General features: G+C 41.4%; 1 protein-coding gene across 1 annotated transcript in view; it reads right to left on the bottom strand.

Moving 5' to 3' along the window:
* LOC131474304 (protein bicaudal C homolog 1-like) overlaps positions 1-22,985 on the bottom strand; it is a 67,484-nt gene that overhangs the window by 21,384 nt on the left and 23,115 nt on the right. Inside the window, exons 3-7 of the mRNA XM_058652103.1 lie at positions 16,434-16,503; positions 9,708-9,787; positions 7,912-8,070; positions 5,079-5,132; positions 1,787-1,969 (exon numbers count right to left, since the gene is read on the bottom strand). Coding sequence (XP_058508086.1) covers positions 1,787-1,969; positions 5,079-5,132; positions 7,912-8,070; positions 9,708-9,787; positions 16,434-16,503 — 546 coding nt within the window. The remainder of the gene's footprint in view (positions 1-1,786; positions 1,970-5,078; positions 5,133-7,911; positions 8,071-9,707; positions 9,788-16,433; positions 16,504-22,985) is intronic.

Genomic DNA, 22,985 nt, shown 5'->3' with positions numbered 1-22,985 from the left:
CGGGAGGTTGCGCTGCAGCAAGGAAACACATGCATGTTCGCATTCACTGTGCAAAGAGCCCAGTAACCGTTATGAGCTCCAGGTCCAATCGTCTAAAGGTCCAGTGTGTAACATTTAGGAGGGTTTGCCATCATTTATTACCCATTAGTATATTTGTATAAGTGTGTAATTGCTTTATAATTGAAATGGTTTAGATTCCAAAGCCTTAGCGAAGGTGTTTTACATGTACTCTGGGTCAGGGCTTTATGGAGGCCGTCATCTTGCACTACCATGGTTCTACAGAAGCCCGAATGCACAAGTACTTTGCATTTTTAAGCAAAAAGCTCCCTACACAAACAAAGAAGGCCTCCACCCACATAAACCCGATGCCTAAACCAAAGGAGGAGGACTAGGAAACAGCACAGAGAGTGGAGAGAGTGTTACATCCTTTCTGGTATGTGAAGGAGGGGTGAGCCTCTGTTGGTTACAGCCTGCAGTCTCACCATTAGAGGTCACTAACTCTCCCACACTTGACCGTCAAAGTGAGATGGTGAGGAAGGTATCTCGGCAGAATTAATGGGACGACACCACCACACTCCTATGCCAGTACAGCATGTGCACAGGTATTACGAGAAGCACAGTAATGAGGCAGCGGAAAAGGAAAACCGAAAGAAACCCAAACAAAAACGTACCTCAGGAGACATGTTTCGACTCGCTGGTATATTAGTGGGTTTATTTAAAAAGAGTCACGCAGAGCAGTGTCCTGTTCAAGCTACCAAACATCTCTCAGCACTTCTCTTGCTCCCGTGGTGCCGAGAGCAATGAGGCAATTTATACGAGGAAAAGTGAGGACGCTGACAGCGTTGGGGTGGAGCTTTGGAAAGCCTTTCTTTCTCCTGCGGCTTGCCATGTAAGCGGGCAGAGAGGAGCGAGTGCTAACACAAATATTATATCTAATCTGAAATGTCTGCGCAGAGAGAGCACAGATCAAGACATTTCAGATAGTTGTTCAAAGTATCTGTAACAAACAAGTCAGTATCAGTCAAACTGTAGTAGTTCTTCATAAATGCAGTCCACTAAAGCTACAGTGCGCAAGCTTTGTTGTCGTTGATATTAATCTCCCTCTATTTGGTCTTTCTGAATTTAAATATTGTAACATTATTTGTATTAGTGCTGAAACAATTACTTCATTAATCGATTATTAATCAATGTCAACTATTTTGATAATCGATGAATTGGTTTGAATTTTTTTCATTATTAAATCAAGATTTTCTGATTGTTTCAGCATCTTAAATGTGGATATACTCGTCATTTCTTTACTCCATATAACAAAGAAATCATTCAAAGTGAATAATTTTGGTTTGTGGACAAAACAAGACATTCGGGAACGTCATCATTTCCTGGTTTGACAAACACTGGTCAACATTTTTTAATCGTTTTCTGACATTTTACGGACCAAACGATTACTCGAGTAATCGTGAAAATAATCGACAGATTAATTGATTATGAAAATATTCATTAGTTGCAGCTCAAATTTGTACACTGCATCCTTCATCTAAAACAGGCTCTGCTGGGCAATACTATCAGTCCTGACTGAGTGTTTGTGGGTATACAGCAGCAGAGCAGGGGCGGGCGGGGGCGTGCAGTCCTTGAACCTGCTGTTTTTTTCAGCAGGAGAACATGTGACTGATAACTTCTTTGTGTTTTCAGTCAAACTCCAAATCACCACTATAAGGTCGTGTGGCGTTGATGGACTTAATCCGCATTGTGTATGTGAATGTAACGTATAAATGAAGTTTCTCTTTACCTTGACTGCGTTGGTGTTGTTCTGTGAGCCACGAACAACCCCAGTGGCCCTGTATAGACGCGTCGGAGGCTTGAAGGAGACCGTGAGGTTGTAAGTCTGCGAGATGTGCTGCACAGTGGGGGAGCTGGGGTCAGACTGCATGATGGCGGGAAGCTCAAATGACAACACAAGAGGTAGTAGCTCCTGCAGTATGCAAAGGTACAAGGAGAGGAGAGAGGGGCAAGGATTAAAGTTGGAAACGTGAGCGGTCACCAGTGCAGTTGCTGGATTACTGCAGTTTGAAGAAATGAAACCAGTTTTCATAACACAATCATTAGACACTCATACATCACATTTGGACACAAACAGTGAAAACACAGTAAAAGATGGGTTTCTAAACACAATGTAGACCTCAATGAAATGATGTACAACCGCCCCTTCAGTGGCATTCAAGTATGTTGCAGTGTTCTCCTGTGGTCAATTTTGATTTACGCATAATGGAAACTGTTTTTTTTTTTACAAAAAAAACCCACCATGGTTTCAAAATCCTGCAGAACATCAGCGATTTATGCCCATGTTCATTCTCATACATTAGCTTCCAAGTCATTGAATGAAAACCACAGGAGCAGCTACAGCTCCTCGGCTCCTGTCATTTGTATCACGGCAGTCACTCAAAGAAAACAGATGCGGACAGGATGGCCTCGCTTCGTGTATACACATACTTATGCATGCATGGGAGGGAAAATCACACAGGCACACACCCATACAGGCAGACGGGAGGGAATGTACACGTACACACTCACAAGTAAAAGAATGGACTCACACACACACACACACACACACACAGTGTTATCCAAACACTGACTCTTGGGCAGAGTGCCACTATGGTTTTGGCTGCCAGTGAAGGGCAAGCAGCATGAATTGCTCTGACCAGAGAAATGCATCCCTGATCAGTCCCATATGCGCTTGGCCTTACATTTATATCACGTTTCAGCACTCGCTCTCTGAGGGCTTGAGAAATTTAGGTCAGCACTGAGGGAACTGCATGAGAGGACAAGCAGAACAGCAGGAGTCAGGCGCTGAATGAAGAATAGGCTGATTTTTACGGCGAAGCTGACCTCAGCTCTTTTTTTTTTTCTTTCAAAAGAAGTCTACCTGGCAGATCTGAGTTTCGTATGTATTTGGTCTGAAAGTGCAGCTAACAGGGGGCTCCGTTCTTCTGACACGAGGGTGAGGGATGAGGAAAAATAACCTCCAAGGTAAAGAAACTGGCCAGACTTTTCATCACCTGCCTGTCAGCTCCAGCTCTGAGAGCTGCAGGAAACCCCCCGGAGGATCCATCACCCCAACAACCGACTTGTTGCAGACTCAAACAGACTTCAGAAATACAGTAGATCCTCTACAGAACATCGCTATGTTTATTGCTAATGCAGCTTAGGAATAACACAACAAAGCTACTTCTTCTTCTTCTGGTCAAAAACGAGACTGGAGGACATGGTTTTGAAGGCCACCCAGGATCTGGCTGCATTTCATTGTGTGGTGCCTTCAAAAATCATCCTCTCATAGCTAATTCTCAAGAGTTAGAAGATGAATAATGCTCAGTTTTCAATAAGACAGTGAAATATAGCTTTGACTGAAACTGATGGCTGATTGACATTTTTAAAAGTCACCCAAACACCATGGAGCCACAATTTCTTCAACCCAAATCTGGTAGAACAACTATTTTCATGTTTATTAAATGTAGCAATCATAAATGAAGTGTGTTTTTTTGGTAATAGGAAAAATCAATCTGGACGAGTTTCTGTGCATTTCTTGAGCAATTACTGTGCACACACAGTATTTTGCCTATTAAAATGGACACAGTGCTCTTATTGCTTCCTGTTTTCTTGCTTTCTGCATTAAAGGGAAATTGGCTTGAGATAAAAAAAAAAGAAATAAAAAATGGTGCAGCTTATTCGTGATTTGAATTATTTGTAGAAGGACTAGTTGTGGGTTTTCGACGGTTCATATGGGGATCATATAAAAAAGGTAAGTATCCAGGTCTGTTTCCATTTAAAAAGCCAGGCTGACAGAGAGGGAAACGTGTCTTTAAATCCACCTCGCTCATCCGCTGACTTTGTGTTCTTAAGAGGCCAGAGCAATCTTTGTGGTTCGCTCAGCTGACGTTACAATCCCACTTTGTGAAACGCAGGTACGCGCAGGTCTGACTTTTTCGGTAGATGAACTGGGCTGGGGCCCTCTGCTCCTTATGAAAACAACCATTCAGCACGGAAAGGTACGTGCCGACGTTTGCCAAAATACACTACACAAATATCCAACCGAGACGTTCTCTCTTCCCCCCACAATCTTTGACACTTCACGCACTCCTTCATTCTCTGGTGCGCACACAAAGCTTTGTGAGTCTCGCTCGGTCCACAGCAGAGGAAGGTGTTCACTGCAGGAAACCGAAATACAACGGCTTTTTAAAAGAGTGTAGAGGTCGTCTGCTGACAGAGCTCAGGATTCCAGTCAGAACCAAAACTCAAAATGGAGACGGGACTTGGAGATTGGCTGGAGACCAATCTGTGAAAAAGGGCTTGGGCTAATGTCAGCACTGGAGAACTGTTTTGGGGAAGAGGTCTGGGAATAATTTACCAATTGTGCTTGTGGCTTGGAGGAAGTGTCCTGCAAATGAACTGTTACCTACTATGATAATACTGGCACTCTTCCACTCCTTGAATTAAGTAAGGGAACTTGTTTTGTTCATCGAGGAAGCAACCGTTACAGGAGATGAACCCAAGAGTGTCTCCTCCTCTGCTGCACACGCGGTTATAAAACAGCACTTCCTGAATGAGAGGTCAATGCTCCCTCCTCTCCAGTCATCAAAGAAGGTAACGAGTTTGCACATCGACGTTCAGTCTGACTTGAACCCGTGCCCTGAAACGTAGCCTGAACCTAATTTGCCTTGTACTTACAGAAATAAAAGGGAAATGGAACATATTCTGACTGCACTATAATCCATAAAACGACTCCACATGCCTGCTTCCAAACCCAAAAGAGCAACCATATTTCACAAATGTGGTTTGAACACACGCAAGCTGCAGTAGTCACTTTAAAAACCTTTTCATGGATGTACTGATATTCTTTCTTTTGAAGTCTGAAGCCAGTGCAGGTCAACTGAGAAATTCAAGTCAACCACTATCGCCTTGTTGCAGGAAGGTCAGAACTACAAACTTACAAGTCTGCAGGGGAGGAAATGAGAACTTGACACTCAAAACACAGATTCTGGATAGAGTATCCCTTCTGGACAAAACGTGGCCGCGTTCCAACTCACCCTTATTTTTATTCGAGCCGCCTCCACGCCTCCTGGCTGCCCTGCGATGGACACCTGTTCACAATAAAAGGCAACATATGTAAATGAGTTAGCAAGTTCGCCCGGCTCAGACCGGTGCATACAAATGAAACATCATTTCAGCGTAGAGAGCAGAACACATACAGCAGGAAACGTTTAAACTGAGGCGCGAGGGTTTACGTCGTCGCGTCACGTCGTCACTAACGGTAACAATGAATCATCGTGAGAAATGATTTCTACTGTTAGAGTGATTTACTCTGATTGGAGAAAGATAAACATGAAAGGCAAGTGGAAAAAGATCAAGTGTTGAGTGAGCAAGTACAAACCAGACTCCACTGCTCCAGATTTTTAAAAGTATCTTGTATTGAGGGCTGTAAGTGAAAAAAAATGACTTAACAAAAGCTACAGGTCAGTGGTTTACGTCTGACCAGGATTTATTTCACATCATCATAAACCCTGCAGCGTAGTTCTGTGACCAACAATTATACCTTTCAAAATTAAAAAAACAAAGTCATAGAATCGGTGCGGCCGTGTTAATTAACACTTAATCTGGATTCTTCCAGTTCCAGTGGGAATTAAAAGTAATTAATTAATTTTCACAGTTGTCTCCGCTGCAGCGAGGAGAGCTTTTGAAAATGAGATCGCTCGAGGCAGTAAAATAAGCCTCTTGCTGGTTATTGGCTTATACTTGCGTCATTAGAGTGAGACTGGAGGCTGTTCATCTGTCTGTGAAGAGCAGGACTCAGAGCAGTTTGACTTCAGACATGAAGTGAACCCTGCAGATTCTGTGGAGGGCCGTGTATGTGTGTGTGTGAACTGTGAACTGTGCTGCAACTAACAGATATTCTCATAATCGATTAATCTGTCGATTAGAAAACAATCCGTCAGACGTTGATCGGTGATTGATGATGTTCTCAAATGTCTCCCTTTAGTCCACAAACCAAAATGATTCTGTTTTAATGATTTCTCTGTTATATGGAGCAAAGAAACCAGAAGATATTCACATTTAAGAAGCTGAACAATCAGAAAACACTCAAATCAATCCATCTATCCATCTTCTACTGCTTTATCCTCCACATTAGGGGTTGTGGGGGGCAGTACCCTATGGTACCCACCCTGGACACCCTCAGTCCTAGGGTCAATTTAGAGTGTCCAATTTGCGTAATCCCTAATCTGCATGGTTTGCAACTGTGGGAGGAAAGTGGAGAACCTGGAGAAAACCAAAACACTCAAAACGATCAGTGAAATAGTTGATTCATTTCGTATCGATCCACAAAAGCTGAACTGGAGATTCTCCCCAGATTCTCCACTTAATCTCCAAATAAGTTCCTGTGAGGACGCAACAGGAGAAGCTCTGGAGAATCCACAGCGAGCGAACGGGTGAGTGGCCCCGCTTCCTGCGCGGACAAGCCAGGTGCCAACCCCCTCGTCAGGATCCTCCAGAGATTCTCCCGCTGTCGTGAACGTGACTGAAGCAGACAGCGTCCGGAAAATGATCCAGACATTAATCTGAGTTCATGTCTGAGAACAGCACATGCAAAACACATAGAGATGAGGTCAAAACCAGTGAAGGAGAAAAATATAACAAGCTCGCACTTTCACACGCAGGTGCACACAGTACTGTGGAGCAACCTGGCAGAGAGCGTGATGCTGTGCCTGGCAGCGCGCTCGCTCCAACAACTCATACTACACTTAATGGTAACTACACTAGGATCCCACTGCTCTTCAGAGCAGCCAAACAAATCAACTTTCTGAAATCCATCCAGTCAGAAACCCCGTGACACTTGGTTAATACACTCACACATTAAAAACCTCTTTTTCAGAAGCGCAAAAAGAAACCAAACAACCCGAGATACTTTTTCAACGGGATAAGTTCACGACTTCAAGACTATTATGGTTGAAACCGAAGACCCGTGTCAAGTATAAGGGAATGTGTGAGCAGTGAGAATCACTTTCAAAGTCAACACATTTACACACAACCTTAGTGTCCACTTGCACAAAGTGCCCGAGGCTTCAAATTAGTTATTCTGCAATGGTTTTAGCCAGCCAGTAAATATGTTATTTTTAAGCCAAGACACATTCAAGTTAAGATTTCCCTATAATTGAATCTAAGGTCAAGAAGCCTAAAAAGAGAATCAACCCACCAAACACCACATTATCTCATAAACTACCAGCAGAGACAGTAGCTATCCATTATCCTTTCCACAGCCAAACTAAGTTTACTGCGATACAGTTTGACCAGTCTGTATCAGCGCCACGTTGCTCCTGTCTGTAGATTTATTGCGAGGAGAAGAACCAACGACAACACAGAGACACTACCTATGCATGCCTTTAAAATGCCTTTTTCTTCTAAAATACACAGAAAAAACCAAAATAGTAGGTCGTCGTTTTTGATGTATTCTTTGATCAGCAGTAAACTGTCTTAAAATAAGTTAGAGATGAGCCGATATTATAGTCGGTACAGACATCTGGTCAAAATCACCACATCACGTTATTGGAAAACTAACATTGTCCAAAAACCCTACATATAGATCAGAAACATGCTTCGCCCACCGCAGACTATAGAAATGTAACTAAAAAGCAGCGACAGCATGTTAATGGAGCCATGTTGTGGTCTGTTTATTTCTTTCTGCTGAAAATTTGCCGCACAGATGGAGCGAAGTTTTTGGAACGGCCGTTTATGGAGTAAGTCGCAAATGCATCAAGAACACACGTGTTTTGCAAACAGCTTAGACGTTTGAAAGATGTAAAATGAACATATCTGACACATATCAAGTCATGAGCCATATGTTTGTTTGTTTTTAGCCACACAAACCTGGTTGCTTTTCTCCGTCTGGTTGTTCCTGTTGGAGTCTGGGAAATGGATGTGACACCCTGTCTCCTCCATCACCCTCTTGATATTGTTGCCACCTTTGCCGATAACGTGAGAGTGCTCCGTGTGGGAGACGTCCATCTTCAGAGTTACCCTGTTACTCTAATGAGAGGAGCAGAGAGACAACGTTTGAAAGAGAGATGAGAATCAATAAAGCGTCTGAGCCGAGCGCGAGGCTCAAAAACGCTGAGTGCTACTATATGAGAAAGGACAGTGAAAAAAACGAGGGGGAAGACAATGGAAGACGGTAAGTATTGAACTGCATCAAGTACATTACATCCACTGCATTAATGTTCTCAATAAATATTGCTGCATTGTTATTACAGCCTGTAAATGACCCAGGTGACGTGTAGGAGGAGGTACATAGAACATCTTAGGGCTTAAAAAATGTATTGTTTACTCATTTAAATCAATTTCATCATGTTTTGAAGCTACAGTGCTGTGCAAAAAACTTGGGCCACCATGAGAGTTGTTGTTTTAGTCACGCTATAATGATCACGCAGTTTAATTCTATCCCAATCAATCAATTCAGAAAGAAAAAAGACGCTTCTGTAAGCGTTGGTAACACTTTATATTAGGGAACACATTCACCATTAACTACGTGCTTACTAACATGCATAATAAGAAGCATACTAGCTCTTTATTAGTAACTATTAGCACTTATTAACACCTTATTCTACCACTATGACATGAATTAAGATTTTCCCTAAATAAGGTGTTAATACGTGCTTAATATTTACTAATAAAGGGCTAGTATGCTAATTATATGTTAGGAAGCACCTAGTTAATGGTGAATATGTGTTCCCTAATATAAAGTGTAACCAATGCTTTTTCTGCTGAGAAAAAGAAAAATGTCTATTACACCAAGTTTATTTAAGACATGACGTACGACGAGTTAAACTTGTTAATATATAAGACCAGTGAATATTGAACTGAAGGTGATTATATCGCAAATCAAATCACGGTCAGAGAATATGGCAATTAGGTATTTTACCCTTAGTCATCCAGTCACAGAACTTAACGAACAGTGCAGTCGATTGTGTGACTGAGGCTGTGCGTATCCAGCATGACCACAGCTTGTAAAACCCATGTACAGAAACATCATTCGAGTTCAAAACAATTTTGGTTTATTTTTACGACACGGTCGCCAAACAAACAACGAGGACCAAGACAAACTGGGATGGCTTGTTTGTGTCATGCCCCGCTGACTGTAAACGCTGGTGTGCTTCCAAAGTCCTGCTCAGCATCTGTCCTCTTCACTTCATCTCAATAGCCAAAAGATCCAAAACGTACAATTTCCCCCTCTTTAAAGCACTTTCGCAGGCTACAGTCCTTTAGAAAAAAAGAGGCAAATGAGCAATAAAGTATCGAGCACATTACAAAAAAGACTCAAATTATCACATAACTCTGCCGCGTCTGCCAGAATAGAACTGCCCCTTCGTGACAAAATGAAACACAATAAACTGAGCCAATTGTGCGTTGCTGTTTTCGTGTGTGGCTCTTCAGCCGTGTATCGACGACCGCCTGCACCCAGGGGGTGCTACTGTGCAACACCCAGGTAAGTGAGTACTTGTGTTACTATGGCAACAAAGCCTGTGCATGTGCACAGTGCAATCCACAGCAAGCTCGGGATGCAAGTGTCTGGTTAAAATAGAGCCAAGTTGAGAAGCAGACGGGAGACGAGTGTGGACGTTAAAGACGAAGACTGTATTCACGAGTGACAAAGACGGATACTGTACCTTTGTGTCGAGGACAGACATAATTCTGTCCTTGGCTTCCCTCACGTTCTCCCTCTTCCCGCATACTTTGATGTGTGGATCTGTGGGGGAATGACAAGGGGAAAAAAGAAACAAGGGGAGACATTAAATCCAGGAGAAACAGAGCACACGCTTATTTTTATTTTATATATATATATGTATATATATATACATATATATATATATAAAATAAAATAAATTTTTATGTGGAATATATTAGGATATTTTCACACACACACACACACACACACAATATTATTTAATACTCATATTATTAGTTACACATGACCGACCACTTGCTGCTTGATGCTACCTCCATCGCTTCACACAGGAGACGTGTTTTTTTGCTCTAAACAGAACCCAAAATACTTCCTCACACTGCTCTTCAGATGCTTCGGCATCATGATTGTCCACTCAGAGGAGACTTAACCGATTTCACAGCAAAGCAACATCAGTCCAATGGGTCAAGAGAGAATTCAAAATGATCTATTGCCAAGATGCACTCAGAGTTACAGTCTAAACAGTCTACTGCGCTTCTAGGCTGCATATACCTGTATTTTTTAGGGATTTTAAGGTTCGATTTCGAACAGTCTCCCTAAATTTGAGCAGATGTTCAAATTTCAATTTGAAACATCAGACCATGATCGGATAGCAATCAGATCTTGATGTGGACACTGGAGGCACATATCAACATGTAAATGCATGTGGTGAACGCTATCTGATCACAAAGAACAATGTTCAACATCATTATTGCATCAACAGTTACTGCAGCCACTACTTGGAATGTGTGAGCGTGACTAAGTGAGTCATTGCTGATAAATGACAGGTTAGAATGTGAAAGTGGGACACGAGTTAAACCCATTTAACCAAACATGACACAGCAGTCAACAAATTAGAGCGAGTCAGAGAGAAGCTCGGCAACAGTAATTGCTGCTTTGATATCTGCCGTGTCTCATTTGAGTCGGCGAGTAACCGCACGGCGCAGGGAGGGAAGGGTGGTGGCGAGGGTGCAGATCTGTGGAACCCAGTCAACGGAGCCCACAGGAACACGAAAAAAGCCCATGGTAATCGCCCACTTCATTTCAGCCTCAACAGAGGACAAAGACAGTCATTTGATGCTCATCACCACATTTTCCTGAACCTCATTCCGTGATTCGGAAAATGTACAAACTGCTCTTGAGCTTCTTTTTCAGACTTGGTTGCACAGGGACCAGCGTGTCGTTTGTGTGTCAGCGGACACACAAACAACACGCACACAAAAACCAACGTCGTCTCTGCAATTTCAAGAAATTACAAGATGCCGGCAGACAGCAGACACTGCTGCAACATGCTAATTTTCTGTGTAAATACACGTCTTTCTGTACATACACAGAAAGACGTGTATTTACACAGAAAATGATGGATCTAATAGCTTGAGAAAACTGTGCCTCCACAGACCTCAGCTTCTAAACACACAAAGAAACAAAGGGTGCATACCTTCACCATTAATAGCTAATGCTTGTTGTTTTTTTTGGTCAACATCTGGCAACGATGACGCGCCAGAACCAAAATGCAGAATTTGTGCGCACACGTGTATGAAATACTCACGGTCCAGCGCCCCATGTTAATTGTACCGAGCGACAGGAAGTTCAGTAAGCCCCGTTCCAGGAATACACTCACATTTACAGTTCAGCCATCAGACCCAGAGAATCAGATTTGTTGTTACAAAGTCACTGGGACCTTGGAGAACTGCACTGTTCAGCATGTTTAGATTGTGCCCAAAGCCTACATGTGAACAAATCCTCAACAGTGCAGAAATGAGAAATGATGTTCAGGCCACTTTTGGAAAGCTGCACATGTGCAAACTGTTTTTTTTGTTTGTTTTTGTTTTTTTGAAGCATTTTGCAGACTCAAGATCAAGTGGCAACTGGCCATGATGTCACACGTTAGAATCTGAAATCCTCTTTTGAAGCCTCGAGCTTCGCAAATTTGTGAACATTAACGAGCAGGAGCCTCGTGGACGATAGCAGCTGTCTATCACAGTAGCATCCACTCATACGTACTTTATTTTATCATCCATTTTAGAGCTGAAACAATTAATCGATTATCAATCGATTACTAAATGAATTGACAACTATTTTGATAATCGATTAATCCGTTTGAAGATTTCCGATTGTTTAAGCTTCTTAAATGTGAGTATTTTCTTAATTTCTTTGCTCTGGATAACAAAGAAATCATTAAAAGTCAATCATTTTTAAAGGTTTTCTGATATTTTATGGTCCAAACCATTAATCGAGAAAATAATCGACAGATTAATCGATTATGAAAATAATCGTTAGTTGCAGCTCTAATCCATTTTCCTCTAAATGGAAACATTATTTACCAAATCGACATGGTGTTCTATTAAAGAAGAGCTGAAACTAGTCCATTTACTCCTTAAGAAAATCATTACTGATGTTGTAAATCAGGCTGGAACTTCCATTCAAACAAGGTTCTTTTTTGCAACCAGTGAAATAGCCTGTTAAAAACTATCCAGTACACCGTTACCTCAGCGTTGGTTTCAGGGAGAACAGAAGACTACATCCATTTTGATTCACGGTATGTCGAGCTCAAGACTTGAGCGTAACTCTCACACACTAACAAGCGCTCTATGAAGCTGAAATATAGCAACGGACTCGCTCGTCGATAGAGAGCGGCAATATGTGGTTTGGCTGGAGTGAGGAATCCTGTTGCTCTTAAGAATCAGCAGCAGCAGCAGCAGCAGCAGCCCACTCACTTTATTGGGCACTTAACTAAGAGGTCCACCGAGTGCCAGCAAACAAGCACCAATCTTGTTAAGAACGCAACAAGAGTCCGACGACCTTAACACACACTTAAGGACACACCGCATCACACGGGGGCAACAACTGCTCTCTCACATGCTGAGGGGTTGGAAGTCAACAAACGCTGTGCTGCAGTCTCGGATACATGAAAAGAAACTGATGGGAAAAAGAGCGGAGAGAGAGATTAGTCAGAGACTCATCAAAGTCTCAACACTGGGTCGAGGAGGTTTTCCCATCATACAGCTGTTTGCTGTTAACAATAGAAACTCTTTGCTTCCTCCTGTGGCACCCTCTGCGGCCATTGGAGGGAGTATGGTTCTTCCAGAGTGTAACCTGTGCGTGCAGCACATCTGGCAAACATTAGCCAGCCTGGACGAGCGTTGCAGCCGTGATGTAGAACACCCCCGCATTTTTGAAGTCGAGTGTGCTGCATGTTCTTTTCTTTTTTTTCCCTTTTTCTTTTTTGGATGATTGATTGTGGAATAAAAATGAACACCTTCAGCCTTAATTTTGGCACACGCAGCGCGTATAAAGTCAAACACAAACAAGAGCAGAGCGGCAGCTGTAAAATGGTGTTTTCAATCACACAGACTTTGCACAGCTTCACTCGACAGAGAATAAAAACCTTTTGACCTCCGGTTCTGCACTGGCAGAGCCCAAGCATTTCCCCAGCTAGGGACTACATTTGATAATAACGCACAAATGAGGGGGGAATTAAGTCCTTTTTGCTTTGGAATGTCTCATTCAAAACATCTGCAGAAATGTTGAAACAGACAATTGGCCAGGAGTGGAAGTATTAACTGCGTAAAACAAACCAAGCGTTAAACTTTTATGACCAAAACATGTTTAAAAGCAGCGAGAGCAGCCCACGGAATTGACCACTCGGTCAGGCTTTGTTGTGCAGTTGCAACACAGACCCGTCTCACACATGATGAGCGATACGGGCCCTCAGTGTATTAAATCACTGACGGCACACCAATGATGGCTTTTTCCCCCCCAGAGGCAAACAACTGGCCTTATCACACTAATGCAGGTGGCAGCGATAGTTGGCTGCAGGTGATGAATAAAAAAAAAATGAAAAGGAAAAACGAGGAGCTGGCATTTTTGATGGAGTGTGGCTCCATCTGGGCAGAGGTTACAAACATTCACACATCCGTCTGCATCTGCCGCCGCGCTGCCAAATGTAACAGATTCCTGGGCCGCACATAAAAGATGACGCTAACGTGAAATTCCAGGAAAACAAGGCAAACAAACACGTTTTTTTTGTTTTTTTTCAGATCAGGATAACTGAGAATAATCTATTACCCCACACACCGACACAGAAAAGCTACGTAACCAGCTATTTTAAGGACAGGCGATGGAGACGTTGTGAGTCAGTTTTGTTTTGTCATATCCTGCGTTACATGATGAGGGAAGAATGGAATGTAGATCTCCATTTCAAAGTATTTTTTTTCCTGCTGACCTCTGTAAGCTTTAAACCTCCCGGTGATGCTGTTTTTCTTTTCTTTTCTTTTCTTTTTTTGACTGATTTGAACAGATATCCTGGCTGCCCTTCACTGGCTCTCTGTATGTTTTAGCATACATTTATAAGATGTAAATGAACACTTTTAAGCTCATACATGGGCCTGGCCCCTAAGATACAGACATTATATACACGTCAAGGCTCCAATCTAGAGGTGATCAACAGGAACTCTCAACTTTGGAATGACCTGCCTGAGGAGATAAGGCTCATGGAATCAGTGACTTCCTTTAAAAATCCACTTTTATCTGTATTCATGTCATCGTTAGTCTTCATCATGGTATGATGTAAAGTTTTCGTTCTCTCTGAGCATCCTGCCCTTTCTCTGCCCCTCACTTCCTCCCCGTGAGTCCAGATGGCTGAAACACACGGTCAGTTCCACATGTCTCATAAGACAACTCCGTGATTATCCCACATTCTTTCTTTCTTTCTCTCTCTCTCTGCTCTTCTTGGTTCAGTTTATACAATATAGGAGTTAAAAAAAGCTAATTTGTGGGTCAGAATTTGTTTAGTACAGAGAACATTATTCCCAGGTGGCGTCGGAGGCAGGTTTTATGAATGAAATAATACTTTGGGGGGTGAGTGGATGGTTGTGTGTGAATGGATTGCCAGGACTTACAGATGATGAAGTATCCAGAAGCAGAAAAAAAAAATTGTTTAAGATTCCCCGATGCAGCCCTATCAACTATTTTTCTGTACAGAGTGAGTGAGGAAGTTACATAATGACATTGGATTCCACATCTGGCTGGAAGACGCACACAAACGATTCTCCAGAGGACAACAAAGTAGGCACAACTGCACCCCCCCATTCCCCTAAACCCCACCTCACCTCCTCAAGGAAAAGCTTTAAATAACCATGATCATTGTGTTTTTTTTGATTGGTTAGAGCTGAAGTTAAACTTGGCCACTGACTGCGTGAGACTCGCTACACGCAACTCGGGCTCCTACGCCTCCACAGAAAATGGACAAATTCCTCAGTGCAGATGAAGTTACTGGCTTCCATCTTCACAAACCCCATTCAGTTGACTTAGAAAGTAATGAAAACCATCGCCTCCTTGCTCGTGAGAACATATTTGAGGATAAAAACAACAACAAAAGTGTAATCATTAACCTCTGGGGTCTGGGGAATTCACACAGCTACAGCACAACTGATATGTTCACTTCACTCCATATAAATAATTATAACAGTACATGGCAGCTAATAAAAGACAGAGTGTTGTTCCCAACGGACAATTGAAGAAACCAGTTCATTCCGGTTTGTTTAGGAACAGAAAATGACGAACACTTATTCAGTGAAACCTTTCACAAATCTGAGACGCGTCATCAAACTTAGTGATGGGTTGAAATGGGTTCCACTATGTTTCAGTGACGTGGCAGCATGTATTCTATTTCTGAGAGGAATAATGTATAAACTTACATAAGTAGGTAAATCAATACATCTGCCAATGTTGATGATTTAAAAAAAAAAAAAGGCACAAATCATCAAATGGCATGTTTGAATCAACCTCTAATTTAAATGATTCATTCAAATCAAATCAAAGTTCGAAACAATGTATGTGTGGAGCTGCAACTAATCGATGAATCTGTCGATTATTTTAAAAAACCTCCTCTTTGTGATACGGAGCAAAGTAATTAAGAAAATATTCACATTTAAGAAGCTAAAACAATCAAAACTCTTGTTTTAATCATGAAAAAAACTTCAATTGTTATCAAAATAGATGACGATTCATTTGTCGCATGACTGTAAAAATGTAAATAAAAATCAGCACGAGCCGAGTCATGTTTGGGCTGTTTATTACTTCTTTTCCGGAGAACAACATCTGTGACACGGTTGGACAATTATGAAATGACTCGACTTGTTAACAGCTTCATAGTTTCAGAGTCTGTGATAGCAATGTCAGACACAAAAAAAGTGGTATCATCTCATCCCTAATTATATCTAGGGCTGCAAATAACGATTATTTTCATGAAGGATTCATCTGTTGATTATTTAAACGACTAATCGAGTAATCGTCCATAAAATTTTGATCAGTGTTTCTCAAACGTGGAAAGGATGATGTTCTCAAATGTCAAACTATTCTGTTTAACGATTGCTTTGTTATAAGCAGCAAAGAAACCAGGAAATATTCACATTTATGAAGCAACTTCCTTAAAAACACTCCGATTGTAAAAATAGTTGATGATTCATTTAGTAATCGATTAATCGGGTCATTGTTTCAGTCATGATCATGTGTTTTTATGTAATGCATTAACAATCATATCAATACACAGTAAAGTGAACATACATGTCCAGCCCTATAACTAAATAGATGAAGTTTGCATGAGGCAGGACAAGAAACCAATGCCGGAATTATATAACAATATGATTTAATGGAAAAAAAGAATCACCTTTTTTGGACTTGGCTCCAATTTTCAGTTTGGACGGCCAGGCTATCTGTGTTTGGGTCTCATCCATGATCTGAAACAGAGGGAGGGAGGGAGGATTGACGTTAGTTTGTCACACATGCTGATACTCTGCACACAAAAATAAACAAATACACACACACAGCCTCAGTTTATCAATTTTCACAATCGTTGTTATGTCGTTTCACAGCAGCACATTCAGAACTCACATCACATGCTCTCTTCAGTCTGCAGAAGAACAGCAGATTATTGCCTATACACAGTGTATTGATTGTAATTATTTCATACTTGCGTTGGTGACAGAAACCACCGGGCTTTAGTGAGCATTATGCTGGAATTAGTCGACTTTTCAGTGCCTTAATGTGGCTTTGGCTTCGCTTCAAGTGTGGGAAACTATTCAATGATTATCCAGCACCAGCAAACACAACTTTGTTTCTTTTCTTTTTTTTACGTCAGAGAACATATTGAAACAAAGCATAAGCAGCCAACAGCAACAAAGAAAAGCTTTACGTGATGAAAAGAGGCGCAGGATGCTTACATGGCACAGAGAAGTCAGAGGAGAGTACCTAAACTTGGCTTTGGAACACGTGAAAAATGACAACAACAATTTCTGCGAGAGTCCGTTGACAAGTCTAGTCATTGTAAGGAGGAGCATATGTAATGAAGAAATAAACAAGGTGCTGATCCTCTTTAACTATTACTAAGTTCACCTCTGGATACAAATACACAAACAAAACCCTTGGAAAAAAAACATAAAACAGTAAAGAAAAAGAAAGAGAGGAGCTGACATGCTCTTCTCCGACCTCAGCGTGCGCTGTCCTTGTTTTCAGAGGTCATGTGGTCTCTGGTTTGTTTTAGAACTTTCCAGGGGTTTGGAGGAAAATCTGAATTTATAAAAGTTCTCAAATCCATGTGGTGAATACACCTGAGGACTGACTCAGTCCATTACCAGATGAACAAGCAGCAGCCACCACCACTTAAAATACCCTGGTGGTTCGGTGCATTAAGTGACGAACCACATACCGTGACACAAATTGTCGCATTAAGAGCCATCAGTGCTCCCAGTGAGGACTTGGAATGAGTTTATTTTTGTTTGTCTTTTTTACTAACACTGCTAAAGCGGTTCAAAAGGTCATTTTTCTCCTAAACATTTTTCAAATTATGTCCGCAACTCTTTCTGGCCAAACAATATATAAAAGCCGATACATGAAGAGGAACTGGTGCACAAATCAAAAAAGGGAAGCGCTTAAATTCCTCCATATGCTGTTGTGGAAGTGTGTTTGGCATCCTTTAAAACAAACTCTGACAGTGAATCCACTGGCAGTCTCTCTCTCTCACACACACACACACGCACACACACACCTGTAAAACAGAGAGACAGCTTTGCTGTTTAGTCCATGATGGTTGAATGGAAGCCATTTCAAGCCTCACAGTTTTTCCACAAAATCCTATAAAGACGGGAGAGAGCAGTTTACATCGGGGCCCCGAGGCTCTGGAACAAACGTGCCCGGGGAAATCACTCCATCTGACTCAGTGTATCCAGTTCTTAAGACATAATTGCACGTGAAAGCCCTTCCTAATTTTAATTGCGTTTTAATTGAGTGCTTTTTCTTTGAAATGTCATTTTGGACATTTAAACATTGCAGTATTTTGACACAGAATCTGTTTCTTTTTTTTCCACCGAGTTTGGTTTTATACAGCAAATTGTTTCCATTCCATTTTGATTGAGATGTTTTTATGAGCTTTTTTTCATAGATTTGACTTTAGTAACTGGATTAGCTGTAGTCAATAGTGTAACCCTTTTTATACATGTTTATATTCAAAGTTGAAAGATTTTTTTTCTTGCATGTTGTAAGTCCACAGGAGAAAATGACAATTTTCTTCAATCTTTAGTAAAACAAGATTCTGCATTCCACACCAAACTCAAAACAGATCACAGTTTAGCCAATGAAATAATTGCATAACACGTTCGTGTCAGAGTGTTTTCCTGTGACTTCTCCTCTTCCTCTCCTCTCCTCTCCGGAGCTCTTGGCTTACCTTGAATATCTTTGCTCATAATCATAATTATATGATTAGAATCTAACGACAGAAACATTCCGTCACTCTCGTGACGTTCTCCGCATTGTCTGTGTGTTTTGTTTTGTTTTTCCAGTTTATATTATGTGAACGACAAAGCTAAATGGAAAACGTGCTGTTCTGTGCACGAAAATTAGGAATAATTCCTTTCAGGTGATTTTGCTCAACTGTTCTTGTAAGGAATTCTTCTGTGGGATCATTTAATTGACTTTAGCCAGAAATATTGTCACAGAAAATTCCAGTCTACGAGTTTCTGAATTACTGGGTTTATCAGCCTGAAGCACTGAGACTAATGTACAACACGACACCATCAGGCTGTGTGTGTGTGTGGGGAGACAATCACTCACGCACACCCCCCCCCCGTAGCTTAACACAAAACTTCTCCTCCGTCAACTGAAGTCACATGTTCACACCAACAGCTGGACGTCTCACAAACAACATTAAAGGACACGCCGTTCTCGGCGATAAGGAGAAATTCCTCTTATTTTCCTCCAATCGTTCGGTCGTTACTGGGGGGGAGAAAGAAATGGCACAAGGGTCACTAAAACCCAAGTGAAGCTTTCACGTGTCTTGCAACTACGTAAAACCTTTAAACGACACGCTGTGTAAAACCAGTAAACACAAACGACAAGAAGAACAACAGACGTAACATCATATCATAAGTAACTCCAATCACACTTTCCCAAAATGATCAAACTACATGGCCTGTGCCTCATCAAACTTTCCCTCTAAAGAGCTTTGTTCAGACGGAGACCTGTTTCCTGTCCAGCGTTGCTGTTCTTGGCAGCGTCCTGCAGATGGGACTGATTTCTGAGCAGACCACACACCATTTTAAAAAGGGTGGATGGCGTTTATTTTTATGACGGAGCGAGCGAAATACCTCTCAAATGGGTCAAGATATTTGCACAAGTTAACTTACCTACGCATACCCCGCTCCACCCCGCTCTTCCCTGCCACCCCCACCCACTCTGGAAATGAATAAATACATAAATGACTACGGTTCCGATCAGTTTCATGGCACGACCCTGACTTGATGATTGGTGCCTTGAGGTTTGCAGCTGGTGTGTGCAGAGCCGAGTGTGCCGTGCTGTGGCTGAAATTAAAGCAGTGTATTAGTAACATTAGGCCCTGAAAGACATCACAATGACATGCTCAAGACGGTGATGGTTTATGTGTGTACACATATATATATATATATACACACACACACATATACATTTATACATATATATATATATATATATACACACATACTATATGTATGGCCATAAAGCACAGCAGCAGCAATCAGCATGGCAGCGGTGTGTTTCCTGGTCTGCACTGCAATGGTGCAGCTGTTTATTCAGCTGGAATGTGTGTGTGTGTGTGTGTGTATGTGTATGGGGGGGGGGGGCACCACCAAGGACTGTTGGTGTAAAGACCGTGAGCAGAGCTAAGAGACTGAATGAGGGAACAAAAAGAGCTCAAAGCTGACAGCCATCCCCCTGAGACTCAGTCAGAACCGAGTTCATGTCCACAATCCGAGTGCTAACGTGCAGATAAAGCCCCATTACACCTCTGGTTTAACACCAACATGTACATGCTTATAAAAAACGGCAACTCAAATTGCATGAAAAGCACCACAACAGCACAGCAGAAAGTCTCAAAAGCACCAAAGAATTATCACCCACTCTATCGTGCCACTGTAATACCAAGGTTACCAGGAGAGAAAGTAGAGAAACGCAGCAAGCTAAAGAAACTTTAAAGGACCTCACTAACCCTCTCAAAAATGTCTTGACCATAGGAGAAGAAAAATTAGTGGATGTCTGAAAGTGGAGTTTTCTACCTTACAATATTATAGAATATTATCGAGAGAAACCCAACAGTTCACACAATGAGCAAACACTAAGCTTCAGTGAAGATAAAAAAACAGAACTGCCGATATGACTAATGACTACAACATTAGGCCTCTACCTCAACTATTATTTTTTTACGTTTATTTATTTGGCTCAATGAAGAAAATGTATATCTAATGTACATCTGCTGCGACATGAGTAGGCAAAATATTTCACTACAGAAGAGACTAAATGACCTCTGTTGTATTGATATACTGTCTATATATAGATGTGTGTTTTGACTTGATGGCACCTCATACCGACTTATTTCAACATCTCATTTTTTTCATTTTCTTGTGTCAACCAGTTCAACGTGAAAGTCCCAATTTTTTTCCTTTTTGCTTAGCGTCAGCACAGGGAAACCCAGAATGTGCCAATGTTAGTTAATGCCTGGCGTGAGATGTGAGTACACTGGCGGCACTTCACACTCACCACCACCACTTCTGAGGAGGAGAAACTGAAGGAGGGCCGGGGATGAAGAGACTCGTGGGGTTTCAAAGACATCGCTCGACTCAAATCCACTCCAAGCTCTTCTGTGGTGCACGGTTATCGCCTCAAACAGCTGAGCCTCTCGACTCGTCGGTGTCCCACGGCTCAGTTACTCTGCAGACGGCTTATTGGTCTCTCCCAACTGTTCACTGTCTCAAACCTTCACTGTTAATCAGTGAGATTCATTGTCCACTGGCGCGGGTTTTTGGGTTTAATAGTCCAGCATGTAATTTGTAGAGAAATCCCCTTGAAGAACCAAATAACAGTGAAAGGATGAAAACAGGGTAAAAAAACAAAAAACAAGGAGGGAGCAGGAGAAAAAGAGAAGGCGACGGGAAACCAAGACAGAAACTAGAGACTAAAATAAAGGCAGAAAAGAAAGACAGTGACTTGCACATGGCTAATTTCCCAGGTGTGGAACCCTCCTGTGATCCCACTCTGCTTCAGTTTGGACAAAGACAGTGGACTGTTGACTTGTTCTCCATTACCAAATGTTTCTCTGTGCTGAAAGGAAGTCAAGCAGACACCGATCAACCGCAGCGACTGGGGAGAAAGTGCGAGGGTGGGCCACGTTTTTGCTGCTCATGTCAGCAACTGAACAATAAATCCCAAAGTTTGTAAAAGTAAAAAAAAAGAAAGAAAGAAAGAAAAACACTGGAAATCATTATACACCTAGTTCTTACATGGGAAAGACAACTTCTCTTGGGAAAGACGACTCCTCCCACTCAGTCTTCTGTCATCTTCTGCTTATGTCTGTGTTTACTTCCACTTTCTACACAGTGAAGAAGAAAACTACAAGTATTATTCTGTGCTGTAAATGTAAATCCTAATTCCCCGCAGATGGTCAGACGTTCTTAAATGGGATCATTTTAGTGACTGAATGTAGCTCCTGTGTCACTAACACCACTTTAAATGTCCTCTCTGACTCGATACCTTCCTGTTCCTCCTCTGTAAAACACTACTGCAATAATATTAAAAGCTTTATAGCACGAGATACACGCAAATATAATCTATAACACGTCACTGACATGCATGCATCGCAGACAATATTAAACCGCTGTCTGTCTCCTGTGATAAGCACTTTACATTTTTCCTCCAGCTAACACAACAGAGGGTTTTTATGGTCGATGCAGACTGCAAAGGTTTAATAATAAATAATAAAAATTGCTAAATTTGAATGGCCCATTTAATCTGAAAACAGTGGTATTTAAGTAAACAAAAATGCAGGTATAAACTAAATATTGAACATGTGCAACTGGTAAACAAAAAACTAAACTTTATACAACAAACGTTTGGATGAAAAATACTGAGTTAATGCACTTAACAGTGTTAAGGAAGTTTCTGAGAACTGAAAGAAAGTAATAATCTATCTTTTAATTCAATAATAATAATAATAATCTTCTGACGCTACTTCAGATAGAGACCTCTTCACTTCCCAGTTCTTATTTTAATGGTGTCTTATTACTATTTTTTTAACTCTCTTTTATGGATCTTAATGTGCAGGACCAACTGTGTTTAATAAAAGGCTTTATTAAATTAAATGGATTGGAAAAATGGATTGGATCTTAAAATAAACTGACTGAGTAATCCGTCCACCTCTATTTCATAATGTTTGGCTTTGTCCTGGGATGTTTGTCCACAAACCAAAATTATTCATTTTTAATGATTTCATGCAAAGAATCCAGAAAATATTCACATTTAAGTAGCCGAATGGTCCGAGAACTTGTTCTAATTGTTAAAAAAACAACCTCAAATGGACTGATTATCAAAAAAAGTTGATTCATTTAGTTCTACTAGCAACACACAGTCATTTAAAACCACCGCAACCCGTCAGAAACTGTCAAATGTACAAAGACAATGTGGAAGCAAACGGCAGATTGATCACTGTGATCTTTACAAATGACATTAAAGACGCACAAATATACAATGAAACGACCATTTTAGTGCTTTTTCACTGACTATGTAAATACACGCGTGTGCTGTCGTCTCACGCCTGAGGCTTTGTATATAAACGCGTGACAGAAATGACCGTACGCCTCGTTACGTGAGGGGAGTGTTTTATTAGTCCAGCTGTGCGTGTGGCACATGGGTGCGTTGG

This window comes from Solea solea, chromosome 15 (assembly GCF_958295425.1).
Source record: "Solea solea chromosome 15, fSolSol10.1, whole genome shotgun sequence".
Classification (NCBI taxonomy): Eukaryota; Metazoa; Chordata; class Actinopteri; order Pleuronectiformes; family Soleidae; genus Solea; species Solea solea.
Note: the sequence above shows the minus strand (reverse complement) of the source record. Positions and strands in the feature narration are given on the sequence as shown.